Source organism: Phalangium opilio, unplaced genomic scaffold (assembly GCF_054372755.1).
Source record: "Phalangium opilio isolate 3A_F unplaced genomic scaffold, DU_Popi_V2 ptg000024l_1, whole genome shotgun sequence".
NCBI classification, from domain to species: domain Eukaryota; kingdom Metazoa; phylum Arthropoda; class Arachnida; order Opiliones; family Phalangiidae; genus Phalangium; species Phalangium opilio.
Genome location: NW_028324155.1, coordinates 10624573 through 10646589, shown reverse-complemented (window position 1 = coordinate 10646589; position 22017 = coordinate 10624573). Strand labels below are relative to the sequence as shown.

The 22017-nt window shown below is 38.6% G+C and overlaps 2 protein-coding genes across 2 annotated transcripts; both read left to right on the top strand.

Annotated features, from left to right (window-relative positions):
• Positions 1-19605: 19605 nt before the first annotated feature.
• LOC149692861 (uncharacterized) lies at positions 19606-21195 on the top strand. The gene is made up of 3 exons (XM_089868836.1): positions 19606-19710; positions 19766-20493; positions 20548-21195. Exons 1-3 carry the CDS (start codon positions 19694-19696, stop codon positions 21060-21062), a joined length of 1260 nt encoding a protein of 419 aa, XP_089724962.1. The 5' UTR covers positions 19606-19693; the 3' UTR covers positions 21063-21195.
• Positions 21139-21966, top strand: LOC149692860 (uncharacterized). The gene has a single exon (XM_089868794.1). It carries the CDS (start codon positions 21139-21141, stop codon positions 21964-21966), a length of 828 nt encoding a protein of 275 aa, XP_089724920.1.
• The last annotated feature ends 51 nt before the right edge of the window (positions 21967-22017 follow it).

Here is a 22017-nt window from a genome sequence, read left to right as displayed (position 1 = left end):
GAAAACCACACCCAAGCGTTTACTTTTTGGTTCACTAGGCCTATTGACAAATAAAAGTTCATTTGACCAACATAGTAGCGTTGTGCTTGTATTCACTTTAGAAAGGATTATGCTATAAACAGATGTAGTATAGCTTAAGTAATATATAAACATCCATTTTAAATAATAATATTAAAAAAAATCTTTGGAATATCAAAATGAAATAGAGCTTTAAAGCTACAAAAGTACTAAATACATCATAATTACGAAAAATATTTCCACATATTCACTTTATATTAAGGATAAAGGGAATATTATGGTTCTGTAGGATTCCTTTACACATCAAAACAAAACGAACTTCTAACGCAGCGCACTACTGTAACAACGGACGGACACACACAGACAAAAACATAGACTGCTTTTTAACTCTTTCCGTATTAATTTTGAATTGAGAAACAAGATTATCTTAAATATTAATATAAATATAATTAATATTTAACATTTTCTTCGTTAGTTATTCGCCTTATTAAACGTTACATCGTTTTAAAAAAGAACAATTAAACATTCTTGAGAGACTTGACTAATATTGGCGTTTGAAATGAAGCATACGCCGGTTGCTTCGTCTTAATCAAATAGGTAGTATATAAGGGTGTCGAACTACAGCTAAAAGCAAGAACAACCGCAATTGCGAAAACCTATCGTGGACAACCCACCCTAGGGAGGCTAGACGTTTCTCGTAACCCTAGCTGATCGCCGCGAATGTCTTAAACCCAACGATGACGATGGAGTAGAAGCCAGGTGTGCAGACTGGTGTCCATGTGGGATGGACAAAAACAAAGACCAGTAGATGTTCTCTACCCCCTACCGTATTTCAGAGAGTCACCAGTGGCGGCTCAAGTCAAGTGGAGGCCCAAGCGGTAACCATTTTGGGGCCCCCCAAACTCGAGATATTAAAATTAAATAGTAGTTGTAAGAAGAAATTTATATAAGAAAGCCTAAAATAGCGTCCGGTGCGCGCGTGATAGTCGACAATCCTCCCTTGAAAATGAGCCGGGACTTAATATTTTATCTTATACCGTTTTTCTTTGGGGTCGTCTGAGAGCGCTCCGAGATCGCTCCAAATTTACGTGTAACGTCATCGCTCTAGCTCAGAGGACCGAATGTAGTTGCTCCTAATGAAAGAAAAAAGTATTTTCAGAGCTGTTTTGTGACGTCTTCAGGCGCTCCGTCTCTAGAGTTGGAGCGGTTGGGATCAATCCGGGAGGAAACCGGGAGGGAGCGACTGGGTCCTTGTAAGACGCGCCGCCGTCTCGGAGCAGCTCGTTTTTACCGCAAAGAAAAACGCTATATGTTTTCCACCATCTATTTCTTTTACCTTTTCATTAAGCCTTGGTTTGGTTTTTGGAACTCATGAAATCATTGGTATTCAATTTAGAAACAATTACAGAACGAACGATTTTCACGTAGATACACATATTCAAAATCCATCAAGTTATGCATGTTCAAAAACTTTAACCAACTTGTTCATGGCAATTAAAAGCAACCATCGTACCGTTTCAGCACTGCATTTTCTGTGTCCTTTGCTCGAGGTTTGCTTTTTCTCTAGGTGGAATAGTTCATTCGCGTCCGTATGCCCTATCCCCATGGGATCCAATGGGAAAGCGCAGAGCAATGACGGCCATGAAAGGGGTGGGGCTTACGTGTTTACTGACACCGGCGTATGAGAGTAGAAGCGTATAATCTCGTAACTTAGGTCTTCTATATCTATATAAATCAAAGTCCTGACTGACTGACTGATAATCAACGCCCAGCCCAAACCACTTGCCCTAGAAGGCTGAAAATTTGCCGGAACGTTACTCATAAGTAGTAGGCGCGTACTAAGAAAGATTTTTCCAATCCGCCCCCATCTTAAAAAATGGCGACCAGAAATGTAAAAAATCTTTTCTATATGCAACAAAGTCCGCGCGTTTCAACCGATTTCGCAAATATTTAGTACACAGGTTTCCTTTAAAATATAGACGGGCTAAAGGTCTTTTTGGTTCGATTTGTTGCCATCTTTTTAAATGGCGGCCAAAAACGTAATAACCCTTTTTTATGGAATAGTGCCCACGTGGAAAGTAATAAAAAATGTCCCGACGGGGTGACGGGCAACGCCGAGTGCCTTCGCTCCTAGGGTGCTACAAAAGTATTAGTCATCAGTAAAATCTACCCATACTTTATATCATTTTGATGGAAGTTCTTATTACACGCAAGCGACGCCGCGGGTAACAGCTAGTCTTATATAAATCCCTTCTTGGTAATACTGAAAGGGAAAATATTCGTCATTTATTTCCTATTAAAACTATTAGTCTCTTCCATTTTTTACTTCGAAAATAAAAAAAATGTTAATGGAAGAAAATTAATTCTGCTCAATTCGGGGCCCCACGGCATCCCGGGGCCCCGAGCGGCCGCTTAGTCCGCTTACCGTTAAACCCGCCACTGAGAGTCACACACTTGAAACTTCATTTTATCATTTATCGCAAATCAAATATACAATTCTGTTTTAAATAACTAACAGTATCAATACTCGTTCTATATTAACTTTGAAACAAGAATGAAAACTTCAAATCTATGATCCGATAACGATTAGCCCTTTCACTGATCTAATTGCTACCATGATGCTTTCTTCTATTATAAAATCTAAATTTGATTATTTAAACGTGTATTTAACTTTCGGTTCACTCTGAACCGTTAATGTCCCTTCATTACAGACACGATAATCAAAACCCAGAGTTTACTCCACCTCAGGTCTCAATTATTTACTCTTTGGTTCACTAAGCCTATTGCGGATCAATCTTGATTTACCCGACAGAATCGAGGCCATAGCTTTCGTCTTGAAATACCTAAACCAAGGATTATTCTATATACAGATGTAGTATAGCTTAAGTAATATATAAACAGCCATTTCAAATAATAATATTAAAAAACATCCTTGGAATATCAAAATGAAACAGAGCTTTAAAGCTACAAATGTACTAAATGCATCGTAATTACGAAAAAGATTTCCACATATTCACTTTATATTATGGAAAAAGTGAATATTAAGGTTCTGTAGGATTTCTTAACACATCAAAACAAAGCGAACCGCTAACTCGGCGCACTATACTAGTGTGATAACGGACGGACACACACAGACAAAAAATAGACTGCTTTTTAACTCTTTCCGTATTAATTTTGAATTGAGAAAAGAGATTATCTTAAATATTAAAATAAATATAATTAATATGTAATATTTTCTTCGTTAGTTGTTCGCCTTATTGAGCGTTACATCGTTTTAAAAAAGAATAATTAAACCACCTTGAGAGACTTGACTAATATTGACGTTTGAATTGAAGGATATGACTGTTGTTTCGACTTACTCAAATAGGTAGTATATAAAGGATTCGAATCGCAGCTGTAGATAAGAACATCGCAATTGCGTGAACCTTGGAGGAAGACCCCTCCATTGGAAGGCTAGACGTTTCTCGTAACCCTAGCCGATCGCCGCGTATGTCTTAACCTTAAGGATGATGGTGGTGTTAGAAGCCAGGTGTACAGACTGGTGTCCATGTGGGATGGACAAAAACAAAGACCAGAAGATGGTGGTGTTAGAAGCCAGGTGTACAGACTGGTGTCCATGTGGGATGGACAAAAACAAAGACCAGAAGATGGTGGTGTTAGAAGCCAGGTGTACAGACTGGTGTCCATGTGGGATGGACAAAAACAAAGACCAGAAGATGGTGGTGTTAGAAGCCAGGTGTACAGACTGGTGTCCATGTGGGATGGACAAAAACAAAGACCAGAAGATGGTGGTGTTAGAAGCCAGGTGTACAGACTGGTGTCCATGTGGGGTGGACAAAAACAAAGACCAGAAGATAGTGGTGTTAGAAGCCAGGTGTACAGACTGGTGGCCATGTGGGATGGACAAAAACAAAGACCAGAAGATGGTGGTGTTAGAAGCTAGGTGTACAGACTGGTGTCCATGTGGGATGGACAAAAACAAAGACCAGAAGATGGTGGTGTTAGAAGCCAGGTGTACAGACTGGTGTCCATGTGGAATGGACAAAGACGAGAAGGTGGTGGTGTTTAGAAGCCAGTAAGTACAAACTGGTGTCGGTGTGGAATGGGCGAAAGACTAGAAGATGGTGGTGTTTAGAAGTTAGTAAGTTCAGATTGGTGTCCATGTGGGGTGGACAAATGAACAGAGTTGTTAGACAGGCAATGGAGTAATAGCCTGTAAGTGGAATACAATTTCCGGGACTGTAAATGCAGTCTGGAAATTGAATACACGTTTGCTCCGATTTGCAAACTGCGAACACGGTCACGTGGGTGTAACAACGGACAGACAGACACACACACAGACAGACAGACACACAGACACGTCGAAATTAGAACCTCTCCGTGACATACGTCACTCGGAGAGGTAAAAATGCAGTGGGATAACGTTGGAAAACCTTCATAATATATAAGTCCATAATATACCACACGGCCGGCTGGGAAACGTTGGGGTAAATATCAATGGAAATTGGTTAGGTTAAATGCTTTTGTGTTTGGAGTAAGAAAGTTTGTTGAAGCTCTCATTGGCTTTGGCAGAGATGGGAAAACTTGTCGGATATCTCATTAGTTTGGTCAAGGATTAGAAAACTTGTCGCATATCTCATTGGCTTTGGCAGGGATTGGAAAAATTGTCAAATTTCACATTGGCTACGGCAGGGATTGGAAATATTATTGAATTTATCAATTGGCTTTGGCAGGGATTGGAATTCGTGTGAAACTTCACAATTGGCTTTGGCAGGGATTCAAAAATGAAATGAACTTTAGTGTGGCGTTAGGGAGGAGTTGAAAATATAACAATGGCGTTAGGGTGGCAGTGGCGTTTGTGAAAATTTTACCATTGGAGTTGGCAGGCTTTGGGAATGACTTTTTTCAGTTTGCAGCCCTCTAACCGACGCGAACGTAAGATTTTAGTCTAGTGTAAATGGGCCTTTAGACCCAAGGTTTTGGCGACCAAGGGGGTACACTTTTTTCACAGCCTAACTTTACAGCACTGGCAAAGGCTGAAAAGGTATAGTATCTCATTTCTCGTAGTGTAAGGTTAACTTGGCCTTTTTGTATAGGTTTCAAAAAAAATATTTTTAAACCACGCGCTTGCTCACGCGCCATCACGCGCTGCATTTCAATAAAAGTTTCAATTCGAATCTCGCGCTTAATTTCGCCATTTTGATTCTCTAATTAAGTTCATGTGATTTTTTCATAGAGATACAAGAGGAACGGTTGAATTTTCAGCTTTGATTCGGGTTCAATGGAAGCACCCCTTCGCGAGTATGATAGGGTGAGTTGCTTGTAGCGCCATCTACATGCGGCGAGGTAAACTAAAATATTACTAACCCCATGTTAACATTCGAAGTTAAGCAGCTTCGAGCGCGGTCAGTACTTGGGAGGGAGACAACGCGGGTTCGAATCCCGCCGGGGACGTTTAATATTTAATTAATTTTTATTAATTTCCGTATTAATTAATGGAAGGAAAAGTGTTTGTAGAATAAAGAGATGTTTATTAACAGAGAATTAAAACATTTGCAAGATGAAACATTACGGTATTTATTTTTTGTTCAAATTGAATAGCTCCTTCGCTCGCCGATAGGGGCGCCACGTATCAAAAACCCTATCACACACGCGAAGGGGTGGGATTGAAATTTTCCTAACAGAATATCGCGAGACCCCTCTCGCAATAGTTTGTCTAGGTTCTTAATAGTGTTCTAATGTCTATGGATTTTTTTTAAAACTTTTTGGGCCTATTTTTTGTCTTTCTAAGCCTAAGGTTAAATGATCACAAAGAAATAGTCGGAGAATTTTTATAATTTTCACTTGGTTTCAACGAATATTTAGCATAGTGTGTTTTTATACAGTACATTGTATTATCCGACCATTCCAATTTCCAAATGTAAGTTACGATTTAGTGAAATACTATATAATAAGTCTTAAAAAATTGGACGATTGAGTTTGACTATTCCAGAACTAATTTATTCCCAAATAACTTTTTTCCCCAAAAAGGGACAGATAATATACAAAAACGAGTTTTGCTTCGCAGTCCTTAAAAAACTGCATTTATACACAATCCGCGACACTTTTTCAAACCCACAAAGGGCCAGAAACTAGAAATTATTATATGTATTCCAATTTGAAATGAGTTTAATCGTTATGAGAAATTTGCTTTTGATTGCGTAGTTCAAACATTTGTTACGATTAGAAATTTTACAACAAAAACGGGTTTAAATGCGGCGTTTCGGAATAAAGAGCTAAATTAAGGACGATTATGACTAGAGTTCAAATTGAAGTTTAAAACTTATGCAAGATGTAACAACACACATACGAACACCTTTTCTGAATGTATGATAATTGTCAGAAATACGACAAGGCTTTTAAAACCACAAATCAGAATGACGGACCTCATTTTAGGAGTAGTAAAGCGACATTTTACTCGAAATAAGTGTTCTTATCTCTTCCACCCTGAAAAATTAAGATGCTAAAAGCTCATTTTGTATTTTTTCGCCTTAATTATTAGACAGGGATAAGTTCTTACGGGAACAGATTCTATATAATTTCATACGTGAAAATCTAAGCTCCCTTTATCTCGAAACGCCGCATTTATACCCGTTTTAGTTGTAAAAATTTCTAATCATAACAAATGTTTGAACTACGCAATTAAAAGCAAATTTCTCATAACGATTAAACTTCATTTCAAATTGCAATACATATAATAATTTCTAGTTTCTGGCCCTTTGTGGGTTTGAAAAAGTGTCGCGGATTGTGTATAAATGCAGTTTTTTAAGGACTGCGAAGCAAAACTCGTTTTTGTATAATTTAAGTATACGTAATAGCAGAAGTAATATAAGAAACCTCCCTACGGGAGGGAAGTATACAAGAGGCCATAGGCATAACGTTAAAACACGCGAGACATCCTCGAACCGCCAAATACCATATTCAGACACTATTGCTCATGGACAAGGTACGGTAGATCTTAGTCCTTTGATATGGTCGTTGGAAAGAGGAAAAAGCGCTTCAAACTAGTGTAGTCTGCTTAGCCGTCTGTCGTAAAGAAATAGAAGATTCCTGATTTTGGTAATAAATATTCACATACGGTTATTTCGAAACGAAAATACCTATGAAAATCCTATAATCGAGTCACTGCCTGTTTATTAATGATTGATTATCATCAAAATCTAAAAATGCTGCATGAATTATTTCATTGGAAAAGTTTAAAATGACAATGAGTCTGTGAAATTGACTTAACTTAAGCAGCCGACGCAATCGCGAGATCAGAGAATGTATTCCTACGCTCTACGCGCCGCGGCCCTATATTTTAAACTTTGTTTACGGCCGTATAAGTGCGCGGGGACATTCGCGGTACGAGGATGTATCGGGAAAAATTCGCCTTTGTATACTTTCCTCCCGAAGGGAGGTTTCTTATATTACTTTTGGTAATAGCCAAAATGCAATTAATGTAATTATATCTTTAACATCATTCATATTGGGGTGTGGGCAATTTACGAAGTACGAAGTTGATCTACTATTAAAAAATATTGCACTTTCGTTTTAGAAATTTCGTCATAAGATTTTGCGAAATAAGCAGCAAAGTTTACAAGCTATGGCCTACGTTTAAAATATCACGTATAGAATTTAAATTCTAGTTCCATTTCGTAGCAAAAGTTGAAATTGGCAACAATTAAATCTCATTCATCTTTCCGTGTACGTTATATCACATATCTCAATTCAATTTCAGGTCATAGATGTGTTTTGGATGATGAAAGATGCGCGTTACCATTACAAAGATTTTACATCGAAGCTTTACCCAAGTTATTACCATTTCGAAAAGATCGTCACAGCTTCTTCGAAACCCGAACAGGAAATTAAAAACGTATCTCAACTTTTAGAAATGGATGGCAATGTAAGCTTATAAACCAATTGGATGACTGGATTTCAATTAATTGATAAATAATAGAAATATTCTGTTACACTTTTTAATTTCATTGTAGACAGTTTTTATCTTGGTGGTTTCCTTTTTCATCGTATCTTGTTGCTTGTCGCTAAGAAAATCTGTGCACTTGTATTTGGATAACTCGAAACGTAGAAAACCAAAGTTACCAATTGTTATCACGAAAATAGTCACCAATTCCTTCGACAATGTTTGGAACTTGATATCAACATTTTTCTGTGAAGGTAAATTTTTTGGTTTTTATGTTAAAAAAAATTAATAACTTCTTTGAACCTTATTGAATCGCGATATTTACTAAAGTAGTATAATTTATAATAGCCTTGTATTTGAAAGGAGACCTAGGCTTTTGACAAAGCGGCGTTAATCCTGTAATTAAAAAGCTTTTAAAGGAGAAGTTGGGAAACCAAAAAAGACCCTCTCAGAAGGGAGTCGAGGGCTATGAAGAAAACTATTTGTTTTAATGACAGTTATCAGAAGTCCGTTAAATTAGCACATTTAATGGACTTCTGCAGCTATTTAACTTTTCGCTAAATATATAAATAAAATTACCATTTTGTACAATCACTTTACAATATTTTTCAGCTTATCCGAGGAAAAAACAAGGGATACCGTTTGAAGAAATAATTCTGGCAACTTGGCTATTAGCGTCTACAGTGGTCCTTGCATATGTTGGCGCCACCATGCGAGGTCAATTTTCAGAAATAAACTACAAAACCCTGAATAAATTTACGGATATTTTTGCTAAAGATGGAAATGGACTGAAGCTACAGGGTTATTTCCATAACCGATCATTTGAACACGCTTTTTACCGGCCATGGGTAGTGTTATCTTGTGTAGGTCCTCTATTTACTTTTTTATTGTTCGCTTATTGGACAGGTAAAGAAAAACCCCTTGCCAAAGGGGGTTCCGGGTGCGATAACAATTCCTATTAACACCAAATGTATTGTGAAATTATTGAATGAAGTGCGAGGAGCCTGCATCATCAATGAAATATTCTTTAAAATAAACTTGGATAGTTTCCCAACAACAAACAAATGGCTTTACTCCAAGTCGGCTCACGTTAAACAAGAACCGCCGTACTCCGAATTCAGATACATGCCACTTTCGAGCCTCATGAACGACACCACGAAGATAGAACTTCTTAGAAAAGTGTTAGTTCCGTTATTCTAAATTTATTCAGTTTCAGAAATTGACTTTCAATTTTTCAGTGTGTTATTTAACACGGAACACCAATTCTATCGCTGGACGACGCCTGAATCGGATGCGCAGATGGACCTCGTTACTTGGAGTAAACCCGAACCGAAAGTCGTCGTTAGACGTCAGCACTGTTTCTCTGCCTTTCGAATTCTGGCTCAAGGGTCTAGTCGTCTCTTGCGTCGCTGTAGCTCTGGAGATTTTGTCAGCTTGCATGATCAAAAGAAAGGAAAAGAAGAAAATTAACCCAAGCACTCTGAATGACTAGTCAGTTCGTTAACCAACGGTAGCTGTTCCCAATCTGTGTTATAACGAGGGCTTTAAAAATAATTCAAATACTCAGTGTGTTGAAAAATCTTAGAACTAGAACGGTTTCTCGAGAAACTAGCTTTACGATTCTCCTTTTCAAACTTAACAGTGAAATTAGCTCTTTACTCAAATTTTCTGTCCGTGTCGCTATAATACAAATATATCAGCATATTTTATTGGAAACATATTCTAAACTATATTGAAATAATTGGAAAATTATATAAGCAATTTTTAAAAACGTTCTTTCGTTTTATCGAGCTTTCACTTGAAATAATCGCAATTTAAGCACTATTGTATTTACTGAAAATATCACATCAAACGAATATCAGATACTTATATTATGATAAATAGTTGTAAGACATTGTTTGACCTATTAATTATAAAGATCAGTTTAAATTCAATGGAAATAATTATTGGCCAATCAACAATTGTAAATATTCACAAGACCATCAACAGTTGAACCTTAAAAATTTTATTAAAATTAATCTAACCCTTTAACTTAATATCTTCAAGTCGTATTTAAGAAGAGTAGTTTAAACTTAAATGAAAGTTTAATAGATGTATTGGATAATGTTAATATTAATTTAATCATTTTATTCACAAGAAAAGCACTTACAATTTGAGTGATAATTCACTAATATAAGCATTTACAATTTGAGTGATAATTCACTAATATAAGCATTTACAATTTGAGTGATAGTTCGCTAATATAAGCATTTACAATTTGAGTGATAATTCACTAATATAAGCATTTACAATTTGAGTGATAATTCGCTAATATAAGCATTTACAATTTGAGTAATAATTCACTAATATAAGCATTTACAATTTGAGTGATAATTCACTAATATAAGCATTTACAATTTGAGTGATAGTTCGCTAATATAAGCATTTACAATTTGAGTGATAATTCACTAATATAAGCATTTACAATTTGAGTGATAATTCACTAATATAAGCATTTTACATTTTTCAATTCTATTATCTGGATTATTATACTAGCCGATCAAGACTTGTAAATATTCACAGGACCATCAACAGTGTAACCCAAAACATTTTATTAAAATTAATTTAACCCTTTAACTTCAATTGAGCTATCAGTTAATAATAGCATGATCAAAACTATTTAATTTTGAAACTCTATTAGCACAATAAAGTTAACACTATCCTTTGCCGCTCATCAAATTTCAGATAGGAATCGCACCGTAAGATGAATTTTATAATTGTTTAGCACCAAATCCCCAGCTACCAACATACAAACCTCGTCTTGGGGTGGGTCAAAAATCCGCAAACGAGTGTGTATTCTTGTGTATTATCAAGAATATTCACTTTCGCCAAGTGAAGAATTTGGTTTCCTCGATACTTCTAGTCCCTTATCTTACATCTGATATGACTAATGTTTCTATCCAAAAAATGCTAATACTGGCTATAGTTATATTTCTAAAATTATTTTTATCAAGGGTAAATCAACATAGCGTGTTAAAGAGCTATTCGGGCACTGCCAGGCCCTGTGGCGAAATGACTCTGGTCTTAATGAAAATATCATAGAAACACCGCGTTTGAAGTATATTACACATATGCAATATTGTTATCACTGGTTCAGAGCGCGGGGAAGTGGGCGTGCCGAGCCTATTTTAACAGGTATATTACCGCATAATTTCGCGTTTTCTAGGCAACAACCACGGAATTGTTTTTCTATTTTTCCGCAAATTTTTACGGAAAGGAAACCGGTGGCTAATGGGACAGTGGCGGGTTTAACGGTAAGCGGACTAAGCGGCCGCTCGGGGCCCCGGGATACCGTGGGGCCCCGAATTGAGCAGAATTAATTTTCTTCCATTAACATTTTTTTTATTTTCGAAGTAAAAAATGGAAGAGACTAATAGTTTTAATAGGAAATAAATGACGAATATTTTCCCTTTCAGTATTACCAAGAAGGGATTTATATAAGACTAGCTGTTACCCGCGGCGTCGCTTGCGTGTAATAAGAACTTCCATCAAAATGATATAAAGTATGGGTAGATTTTACTGATGACTAATACTTTTGTAGCACCCTAGGAGCGAAGGCACTCGGCGTTGCCCGTCACCCCGTCGGGACATTTTTTATTACTTTCCACGTGGGCACTATTCCATAAAAAAGGGTTATTACGTTTTTGGCCGCCATTTAAAAAGATGGCAACAAATCGAACCAAAAAGACCTTTAGCCCGTCTATATTTTAAAGGAAACCTGTGTACTAAATATTTGCGAAATCGGTTGAAACGCGCGGACTTTGTTGCATATAGAAAAGATTTTTTACATTTCTGGTCGCCATTTTTTAAGATGGGGGCGGATTGGAAAAATCTTTCTTAGTACGCGCCTACTACTTATGAGTAACGTTCCGGCAAATTTTCAGCCTTCTAGGGCAAGTGGTTTGGGCTGGGCGTTGATTATCAGTCAGTCAGTCAGGACTTTGATTTATATAGATATAGAAGACCTAAGTTACGAGATTATACGCTTCTACTCTCATACGCCGGTGTCAGTAAACAAGTAAGCCCCACCCCTTTCATGGCCGTCATTGCTCTGCGCTTTCCCATTGGATCCCATGGGGATAGGGTATACGGACGCGAATGAACTATTCCACCTAGAGAAAAAGCAAACCTCGAGCAAAGGACACAGAAAATGCAGTGCTGAAACGGTACGATGGTTGCTTTTAATTGCCATGAACAAGTTGGTTAAAGTTTTTGAACATGCATAACTTGATGGATTTTGAATATGTGTATCTACGTGAAAATCGTTCGTTCTGTAATTGTTTCTAAATTGAATACCAATGATTTCATGAGTTCCAAAAACCAAACCAAGGCTTAATGAAAAGGTAAAAGAAATAGATGGTGGAAAACATATAGCGTTTTTCTTTGCGGTAAAAACGAGCTGCTCCGAGACGGCGGCGCGTCTTACAAGGACCCAGTCGCTCCCTCCCGGTTTCCTCCCGGATTGATCCCAACCGCTCCAACTCTAGAGACGGAGCGCCTGAAGACGTCACAAAACAGCTCTGAAAATACTTTTTTCTTTCATTAGGAGCAACTACATTCGGTCCTCTGAGCTAGAGCGATGACGTTACACGTAAATTTGGAGCGATCTCGGAGCGCTCTCAGACGACCCCAAAGAAAAACGGTATAAGATAAAATATTAAGTCCCGGCTCATTTTCAAGGGAGGATTGTCGACTATCACGCGCGCACCGGACGCTATTTTAGGCTTTCTTATATAAATTTCTTCTTACAACTACTATTTAATTTTAATATCTCGAGTTTGGGGGGCCCCAAAATGGTTACCGCTTGGGCCTCCACTTGACTTGAGCCGCCACTGTAATGGGAAGCGACAAATGCGTGGTTAGCTTGCGAGAAGAGTTTTCGACGAAATTTTTTAAGTGAAGGAAGGCCTTTGCGTTGTTGAGTTAAATTTCTAAATATATAATACCGATTAATTTGATGAAAAATTTCGGCTTAATCGTTATTTATCTGATAAAACTGAACGTTTTTACAAAAATGAAGTTAATCAAAAGGGATTGGTTGCTACTGGTGCATTTTCAACATGAAAAGAAAGCCTTGCTCCGAGGGGTCGGACGTTCGGCATTTTAGTGTACGGGATTTTGAGATTTCAAGATTTTGAGATTTTCCCCAGAATTTGAGATTCTGACTGAGATTTTAGAAACCTTGAAATCTAGTCCAAGATTTTAAGACTTCGGGATTTTCAATGAGATTTTCAGATTTTCAACGCGATTTCCAGATTTCGAAGGAGATTTCGGGAATTTGAAGGAGATTTCGGGATTTTGAAGGAGATTTTCAGATTTCGAGGTGATTTTCAGATTTTGAAGGAGATTTTCAGATTTTGAAGGAGATTTTCAGATTTTGAAGGAGATTTTCAGATTTTGAAGGAGATTTTCAGATTTTGAAGGAGATTTTCAGATTTCGAGGAGATTTTCGGATTTTTGATGAAATTTTGGGTATTTGCAGGGGATATCAAGATTTACTATTAACTTCCGGTGTTCAAAGGATATTTCGAGATTTTGAAATATAGACTATAAATTTGTTTTCATTTACCGTAATGAATACCGGAGAAAAATAGTCTAATTTTTAATACAGTAATCTTCGGTATAGGCCTGGACGGATAGGCTTAAAAAGGGCTTGACCTAGAACATTTGAACATAAAGATGAAAATTGGTACATGTGTTGTTTTTGACCCAACAAAAAATATACTAAAAGTCCCCTGCTGTAGAGCCCGAGCTTTTGTCGCCATCTTGGAAAATGGCCGCCGGGAATGCCAGCATCAATGTATTCCACATTCTTCTTCAAAAATTACGAAAATTGGTGCATATTATGAATGTAACCACATGAAAATCATAGTAAAATTTCACAGCTCTGTGTCTGATAGTATGGTCGCCATACTGGAAAATGTCCGCCGTAAATGCTAGGTACGGTTTATTTCACCATGTTGTTGGAAAATTATGAAAATTTAAAGATATTATAATTTTCCTAGAATGTGGTCCCAGTCATAATGTGTACCAATTTTCATAATTTTTCAAGAAGAATGTGGAATACATTGTAGCTCGCATTCCCGGCGGCCATTTTCCAAGATGGCGGCGAAAGCTCGCGCTCTACAGCAGGGGACTTTTATTATATTATTTGTTGGGTCGAAAATAACACATATACCAATTTTCATCTTTATGTTCAAATGTTCTAGGTCAAACCCTAAAAGTCCTGGGCTTATAGCGCAGGTGCCAAAAAGCGAGATGGAAGGCTGAGTTTTACCCCCGTGTCTTCAACTCTTAAATAGATGCAAAACGTGTATTTTATGCGTGGGGATTTTCAGATTTTGATATTTTAGGGTGAGATTTCGGGATTTTACGTTAAGATTTCGGGATTTCTATATTTTAAGGTAGGGATTTCGGGATTTTCAGATTTTGACGTGAGATTTTTGGATTTTTAGATTTTGACGTGAGATTTCGGGATTTTGAGATTTTAAGGGTAAGATTTCGGGATTTCGAGATTTTCGAGAGAGATTTTAATAGATTTTAAACGAACTGTACGGGATTTCGACATACGTCCGACCCCTCGCCTTGCTCTCCACAAACAGAGCTCACACTTTTTTGTATTACAAGTTTCAGTGATAACTGGTTGATGCCGGTGTTTTGACGAATTTTCCCCGATATTATACGAGATATTAATTACAGTTTCGTGAAACTTAGGAAGCAATTTTATTTTACGTAGAAGTGAGAAACAAAAGTAAAACTATAATTGTGATATGAGGCGTGACCTACATTCAACGACAAATTACACGCAATAAGTATCATAATAACAGTAAGTATGACCCTTTTAATATAACAGTAGGGTTCATAAGAGTCTCCCAGGCCAAGCACTGTGGAAGGCAGGGGCGGTGCGAGCGGTGCGAGGGGGAAGCAGATGGCGCCAGTGACGCTGGATCTTTCGAGAAGTTTAATTTTATCACAAACACTAAGATAAGATAAGGGATAAGAAAAATAAAAACTCGGAATTCAAATCAGTTCAATTCTAGTGTGGTGAAAGTTTAAAAATGAATTTATCTTGTGGGGGTAAAACCCCGGAAAAGGGCGTCATGGAAAACCCGGGGAAAACCAACGCCATGGAAAAATATTCTATCCCCCGATTTCAACATGTGGCGCCCCAGAAAACCCATTACTCACACCCAAAAATGTACAGTTAAAGCTATAATGACGTAGAATGCAATGACTGTATAAATAACCAGACCAGGCAAAGTAGAAAATCATTCCAGCCACAAAGTTCGTAGAAAGGACGAAGAAGGGGACCAACAAGTACCATGTAAGTACTTAACCACACAATTACATTTCATCACCCCGGAATAGTAATAACCCATATGCTCATCCTAGGTTTAAAAACTCAATCGTCGTTGACTTTGAATTCCTGGAAGGTCGATCAACGGTGGGTGGACGGGAAAAAATTGTAAAGGAAGCGGCTGCAACAACGGTTGAAATAACACCGAGGGTAGCATCATGGTCCTTTGAACCACCGTACACGGATCAGGAACTCTCGCAGGAGGCCAAACAACAAAACCGGTGGATTTGCCACAATTTACACGGTCTCCCCTGGAGTCATGGAGTTACGTCATACAACAAACTGGAGGCATGTTTATCTCAAGCCGTCCAAGGATACGAAAGGGTGTTTTGTAAAGGCGAAGAAAAGTGTTTTTTTCTCTTAAATATAATTCACCGAGACGTTATTGACTTAAATGGTGTGGCATCCGATATCGACGAGGATGGACCCATGATCACGTGTTTGGTGGGTCATAAGACAATTTTTAAAAATGGGAAATATGTATGTGCCCTATCTAAATGTATACTTTACTCTGAATGGGTGTATGAACACCAAGACGATGTATATTCACAAACAGATTGAAAATAATAAAAATTTACTTATTGTTGTTTGAAATAAAAAGAATTCAGAGATTTGATAAAGATTTCAATGTTGGTATTTTGATTAGACACATTCGGGGTTGGAGCGTACATATGCTTATCATGTTTAAAAAGTCACGTGGGGGTTTGACGTGTAGTGGGAAATACAATCTACACGCGGAGCTGGTGGGGAAAATACCACACTGTAAAAAATTAGCGTGCTTTTGGCATTCAAATCTGATAGTGACCGTTCAATTTTGAACAAGCCTCTATTGACGCGTTCACATTTAACCAGAGACATTCAATTTTCAACAAGGGGTGTTTTAGGCGTTCAAAACCAGTCATGAGCATTTATTTTTGATCAAACTACCGTCATGTCGATCAAAACTTAACTCAAGCATTTATTTTTGAACAACTTATACATAACCGTTCAAAAATGAATCTTTATCCCATTCAATTTCAATTTTGAATAACCGCCTTGGGCTAATGAAGCGTTCAGATACGGTCGTTTTGGCGTTCTAATAGGATTGTATTAGTATTAGTATTAAAACAAGAGCGTTTTAGGTATTCAAATAAGAACTTTTTGACTTTCAAACGAGTGCATTATGGGCGTTCAAACGAGTGTGATATGGGCGTTCACACGAGAACGAAATTTTTCAATCCCAATAGGTGTGCCAAACCAAATTAATTCTGCCCTAAAATTACTTGATTCCGCTGCTGTAAATTTGTACTACAAACAAAGCTTCCATTAAAAATTCAATAACTTCTCAACAATTTACTATAACTTGCTTATTTACCTTGAATTAAATATACATTAGCCTGTATAAACATCATTATACAATAATATCAAAGGAAATGTTACGGATTATTGCGTATTTCTCCTTTCCCTTATATTTACTTGGGCCTTCAAATAGTTTGATAATATAACCTATTGCTCTAACGTTATAATCGGAAAGGGTGCAGACTTTCTTCATACAACTGAATTATTATTTAACACAACGATTATAGTTTATGTGTTTCAAATTCACCCGCCCTCAGAAGATGTACAAGCTTTAAACACATTAGATTTCTTCCTTATCAGTGTGTTTACTATATTTAATATAGTATGCCCTATACCATAAGGCATTCAGCGATGAAATTTGAAATCAAATTTCTCCAGGGTATTCAAAATTCAACGTCAAATTTCAATGCTTCATCAAACGCTTGTCCACCATGTATTATTAAATGGTGAACTGCTTAATTTTAAACGTAAGCAATTGAATATGAACGCTTGATCAAACTCTCCGGTGTTGCTCAATAATGAATACATAAAGATTCAATATTAAACGTTAAATTTTCCAATTTAATTTGAGCGGTTTCATGCTTAAATTTACACGATATACTAACCTCTTAGCATCGTTCAAATATGAATGCGTGAGCGATTAATTTTGAACAATAGTGTTCTGTTCAAATTTGAACGCAAAGAAGTTATTCAAATTTGAACGCGAAGAAGTTATTCAAATTTGAACGCAAAGAAGTTATTCAAATTTGAATGTTAAAGCGTACCACCACAGTGTCGGCGCTATGCACGCCTAAGCAATCAAAGATGAACCTCACTTTTTTACAGTGCACAGACTCGGTGCCAGGTCAACGAAACCCGGGTAAATCATACAAAGATAAGTCAACTAGTATAAAACGGGGTTAGACGAGTGAATAGATCACTCTTCAAGATGTAAGACTGCGAGAAATGTACAGCTTCCTTCACATGCAAACGGAGTCTAGATCGACACACGCGCAGTGTACACGGTAATGTGAAATTTAATTGTAACTTCTGCGGTAAAGTATTTGCACGTCGGGATATTTTGATTCGCCACCAACGGAAATTTAAACACGACGAGCCCGGGGTAAACTTAAACCCCACGCGGGGTACTTCACCACAGCCCGGACCGTCGAACCGTATTACCCCGCCAAATTCTCCCGTAAAGAGGGCCGCTTCACCCACGTTCGCGGAAATACCTAAAAGACGTCGAGTGGAAAATGGTAAGTTTATATTTAATTTAAATGAAAATTACGACTTGATTCGGAAACCCTATCCTCTCCGGTTGAAAATTTTACATAAAATGTATGTTTAGATTCGGATAACCTACTCTCGCAAGATGACGAAGGACTTAACACCTTTATGGAGAAATGGGAGGATGAACAAAAGGAGTATGAACTCTCTTCTCAAGATGACGTGGGAATAAATGAATTCATGGACAATTGGGAGGTTCAACAAAACGCGGTTAACCCACCTGAACCGGAAATCGAGGAAATAAACCCACTCGAGGACGCGATTTTTTCACCTCAACTTACCGCGCCGGAAGGGGTTACAGATCCCGTGTTGTTCTTAAATGAACATCGTGATAAACTGGAAACGTATCTCAGAAACAAACTCTCGGAAAAAAGAGGAATAAAATGGTACATGGTGGTACGCGCGCGATACACGCGGGAACTCGGGAATACAGGTACAGACGTCGAAACTAGTCCGTACTTCCGTGGGTTCACACACGCAACTTTGACACCGGAAGTTATTCCCCGACAGCTAGACTAGTCGGGAGAAATTAGCTGAAAGTATGAACAATTTCGAATCGATGGGAAGTGGCTGGGTTTTGGACCGTATTTTATACGTCCAAATCAACATCATCCAATATCTACCCCTTGTTGGTGGAACCTATTTTCAATTACCACCCGTAATTGAAAATAAAAAGGCTACTGTAAACGTGGACCCTGAGGATCCACTCGACAACAAGCGTTTCTTGTGGTCAATTTTGGCCAAGTTACATCCCGCGACCAACCATCCTAGTCGAATCACTCATTATAGACCATATGAGGACGAACTGAACGTGTCCGGCATTACATTCCCCTTCGAGTTGGACTCATATAAACTTAAGACCTTCGAGGAAAAGAATAACCTCTCCATCAATATTTTCGCTTATGAAAAGGGGTATTTCCCACGTTACGTGAGTGAGAAAAAAGTCCCCGAAGCGCGACAAATTGATTTGCTATTGGTTTCAAATGGTGAATCAAAACATTATGTATTGATCCGACACCTTAGTCGCCTTCTAAGCGACTTCACGAAACACAAAGGAACAGTCCATTATTGTCGGTATTGCTTGAAGAGAAGCAACACGGAAGAAGTACACAATAACCATGTGCGGGAGTGTAATGTGTATGATCCACAACGCGTTATCATGCCTCACGATAAACCAGTTTTAAAATTCGAAAACTTTGGATGGAATCAAATGGTAATATACGAGATATGTTTTATATTAACGTGGGATATATCATAATATTTGTTACATAAACAGGTTCCATATATCATCGTTGCTGATTTCGAATCTCTTCTACCAAAAGTCTCAACGACATTAGCGTGTGGGTTTTCATACGCTATTGTCGGTCCAACTGGTGAGTTCAAAACCGTGAATCACGTGTCCTATTATCTAACATATTTGATTACTCGCAGGAAATCTCGTCAAGCATGAGACGTACAGAGGGGGAGATGGAGCTTTGAAATTTCTGAAAATACTTTTGGGTGAAGCTGATGATATCGCCGAAATGTTGAAGGAAAATATTCCCATGCAACTTTCTGCTGATGAAGAAATCGCATTCCATACTTCAACGCACTCTTACGATTGCGAGGAACCATTCATTGGAAAGATGGTCAAAACACGTGACCACGACCACTACACCGGAGTATATAGGGGGTGCGCATGCCAGAGTTGTAATCTGAAGTTAAAAGCGCCTAAATTCATCCCAGTCGTGATGCATAACTTGAGCAGGTAATTAACCATAATCGATAATTATAACTGTATGCTAACTACGTAACACCAACAGATACGACGCCCACCTTATCATGCAGCAAATCGCCCTGATAAGAAACAAGAAGATTGACTGTATCGCGTCCAACAGTGAAACGTACATTTCATTCACACTAGGGAATTTACGTTTTGTGGATAGTATTCGGTTCTTACCGGCGTCACTAGAGACACTTGTTTCGAATGTTGCGAAGGGCGGACCGGTGAAATTCCCATTGTTGAACTCTGTATTCAACCCAGACGAGGTCAAGTTACTTCTTAGGAAGGGTGTTTACCCGTACACCTACATGGATTCGGAGAAGCGCTTCGACGAGAGGCAACTACCACCAATTGAGTGCTTCCACAACGACCTCACGGACGAACCCTTGGCCCAGGAAGATTACGCCCACGCTCAAAACGTGTGGCAATCTTTTAACATACAAAATCTGGGAGGGTATCACGATCTGTACGTGTTGTCCGACACACTCCTTCTAGCCGATGTGTTCCACAATTTCCGCAAAATGTGTATGACATCCTATCGACTCGATCCAGCCCATGCTTATACCCTACCAGGTTTTGCATGGAGCGCCACCCTTTGTAAAATGAAGGTGCGCTTAGACCTTCTTTTGGATGAGGATATGCACCTATTCATCGAAAAGGGGATTAGGGGAGGTGTCTCGATGATAAGTCATCGGTTTGCAGCAGCCAACAACAAATATCTAGAATCACATGACGAATCGAAGCCTAGTAGTTACATCTGCTACCTTGGTAAGAAATTTTAGATTAACATCAGCGAAACAAACTAATAACTAACATTCATAGATTGTAACAACTTGTACGGTACTGTCATGTGCGACGCACTACCGGTGAAGAACTTCCGATGGATTGAACCAACTCCGGACTCTGAAACCGAAATTCTACGTTGTTCCGACACCTCACCAGAAGGTTTCATAGTTGAGGCGGACCTCGAATACCCGGAGGACTTGCACAACGATCATAACTCTTACCCATTGGCACCAGAATCAATGACAATCAAACCCGAGATGCTCTCCGAATATTCAAAGAATCAGATGACCTCGCTCAACATAAAAATCAAGGAATTGCTACCAAAATTAGTCCCCAACCTTTTCAATAAGGAACGATACGTCGTTCACTATCGTAATTTGAAGTATTACGTATCAAAGGGGTTAAAAATCACCAAGATTCATCGGATTTTGAAGTTCGAGCAGGGTGCCTGGTTGAAGGAATATATTAACTTCAATACGGAGAAAAGAAAACTAGCAACAGACAGGGGTGGACTTCGCAGGACCGCTCTATGTCAGAAATCCTGGAACTAATCAACACTCCAAAGTATACATAGCACTCTATACGTGTGCTGTCACTCGAGCCTTACACTTGGAAATAGTCACGGATATGAGTTCGGAGAAATTCCTCCTTTCCTTCAGACGATTCACTGCCAGACGAGGGTTATGCCACACCCTGTACTCGGACAATGCGAAAGCATTTAAACGAACTGAGAAGGACCTTGCTGATATGTTCCTGGCTATTCAAAACAATGCTACTCAAGAGTTCCTGAGTCGCAAAGGAATCAAATGGAAATCTATAGTCCCAAAGGCCGCCTGGTGGGGCGGATTTTGGGAGCGCCTTGTTCGATCTGTGAAGACATGCCTCAAGAAAACCCTTGGCCGAACATCATTGACTCTGGAAGAATTAATCACCGTCATGACCGAAATTGAAGCTGTGTTGAATTCAAGACCCCTAACTCATACGTTCGCTAATGGAAGGGAGCCCCTTCCTTTAACACCGGCTCACCTCCTTATTGGTCAACGCCTGACTTCCTTGCCAGATCAAGAGTTCAGTAATGAAAACCAGTTCACCACCACACGAGAACAATTAATTAAACGAGTCAAGTATCGTCAGATGGTAGTCAATCAGTTTTGGAAAAGATGGAGGTGTAACTATCTAATGGAACTACGTACTGCCCATTCCAACGTAACAGTCAAGGGTCTACCCGAGTTCAAGATAGATGACGTCGTCCTTATCGAAGATCAACATCTGCCACGCCAAATCTGGAAAATGGGCCGTATCATCGAAACCTACATTGGCCGAGATGGGAAGGTGCGATCGTGCTCCGTGCGACTTCCCTGTGGAACCATACTAAAACGAGCTATCCAAATGCTGTACAATCTCGAGTTAGCAAGGGATGACGGAGTCATCGGGGCGGAGGATGTCGCAAGCTGAAGTTCTCAAAAGGCTCTTATCAAAAAAATTGTATTTTTTACTGCCGATCTA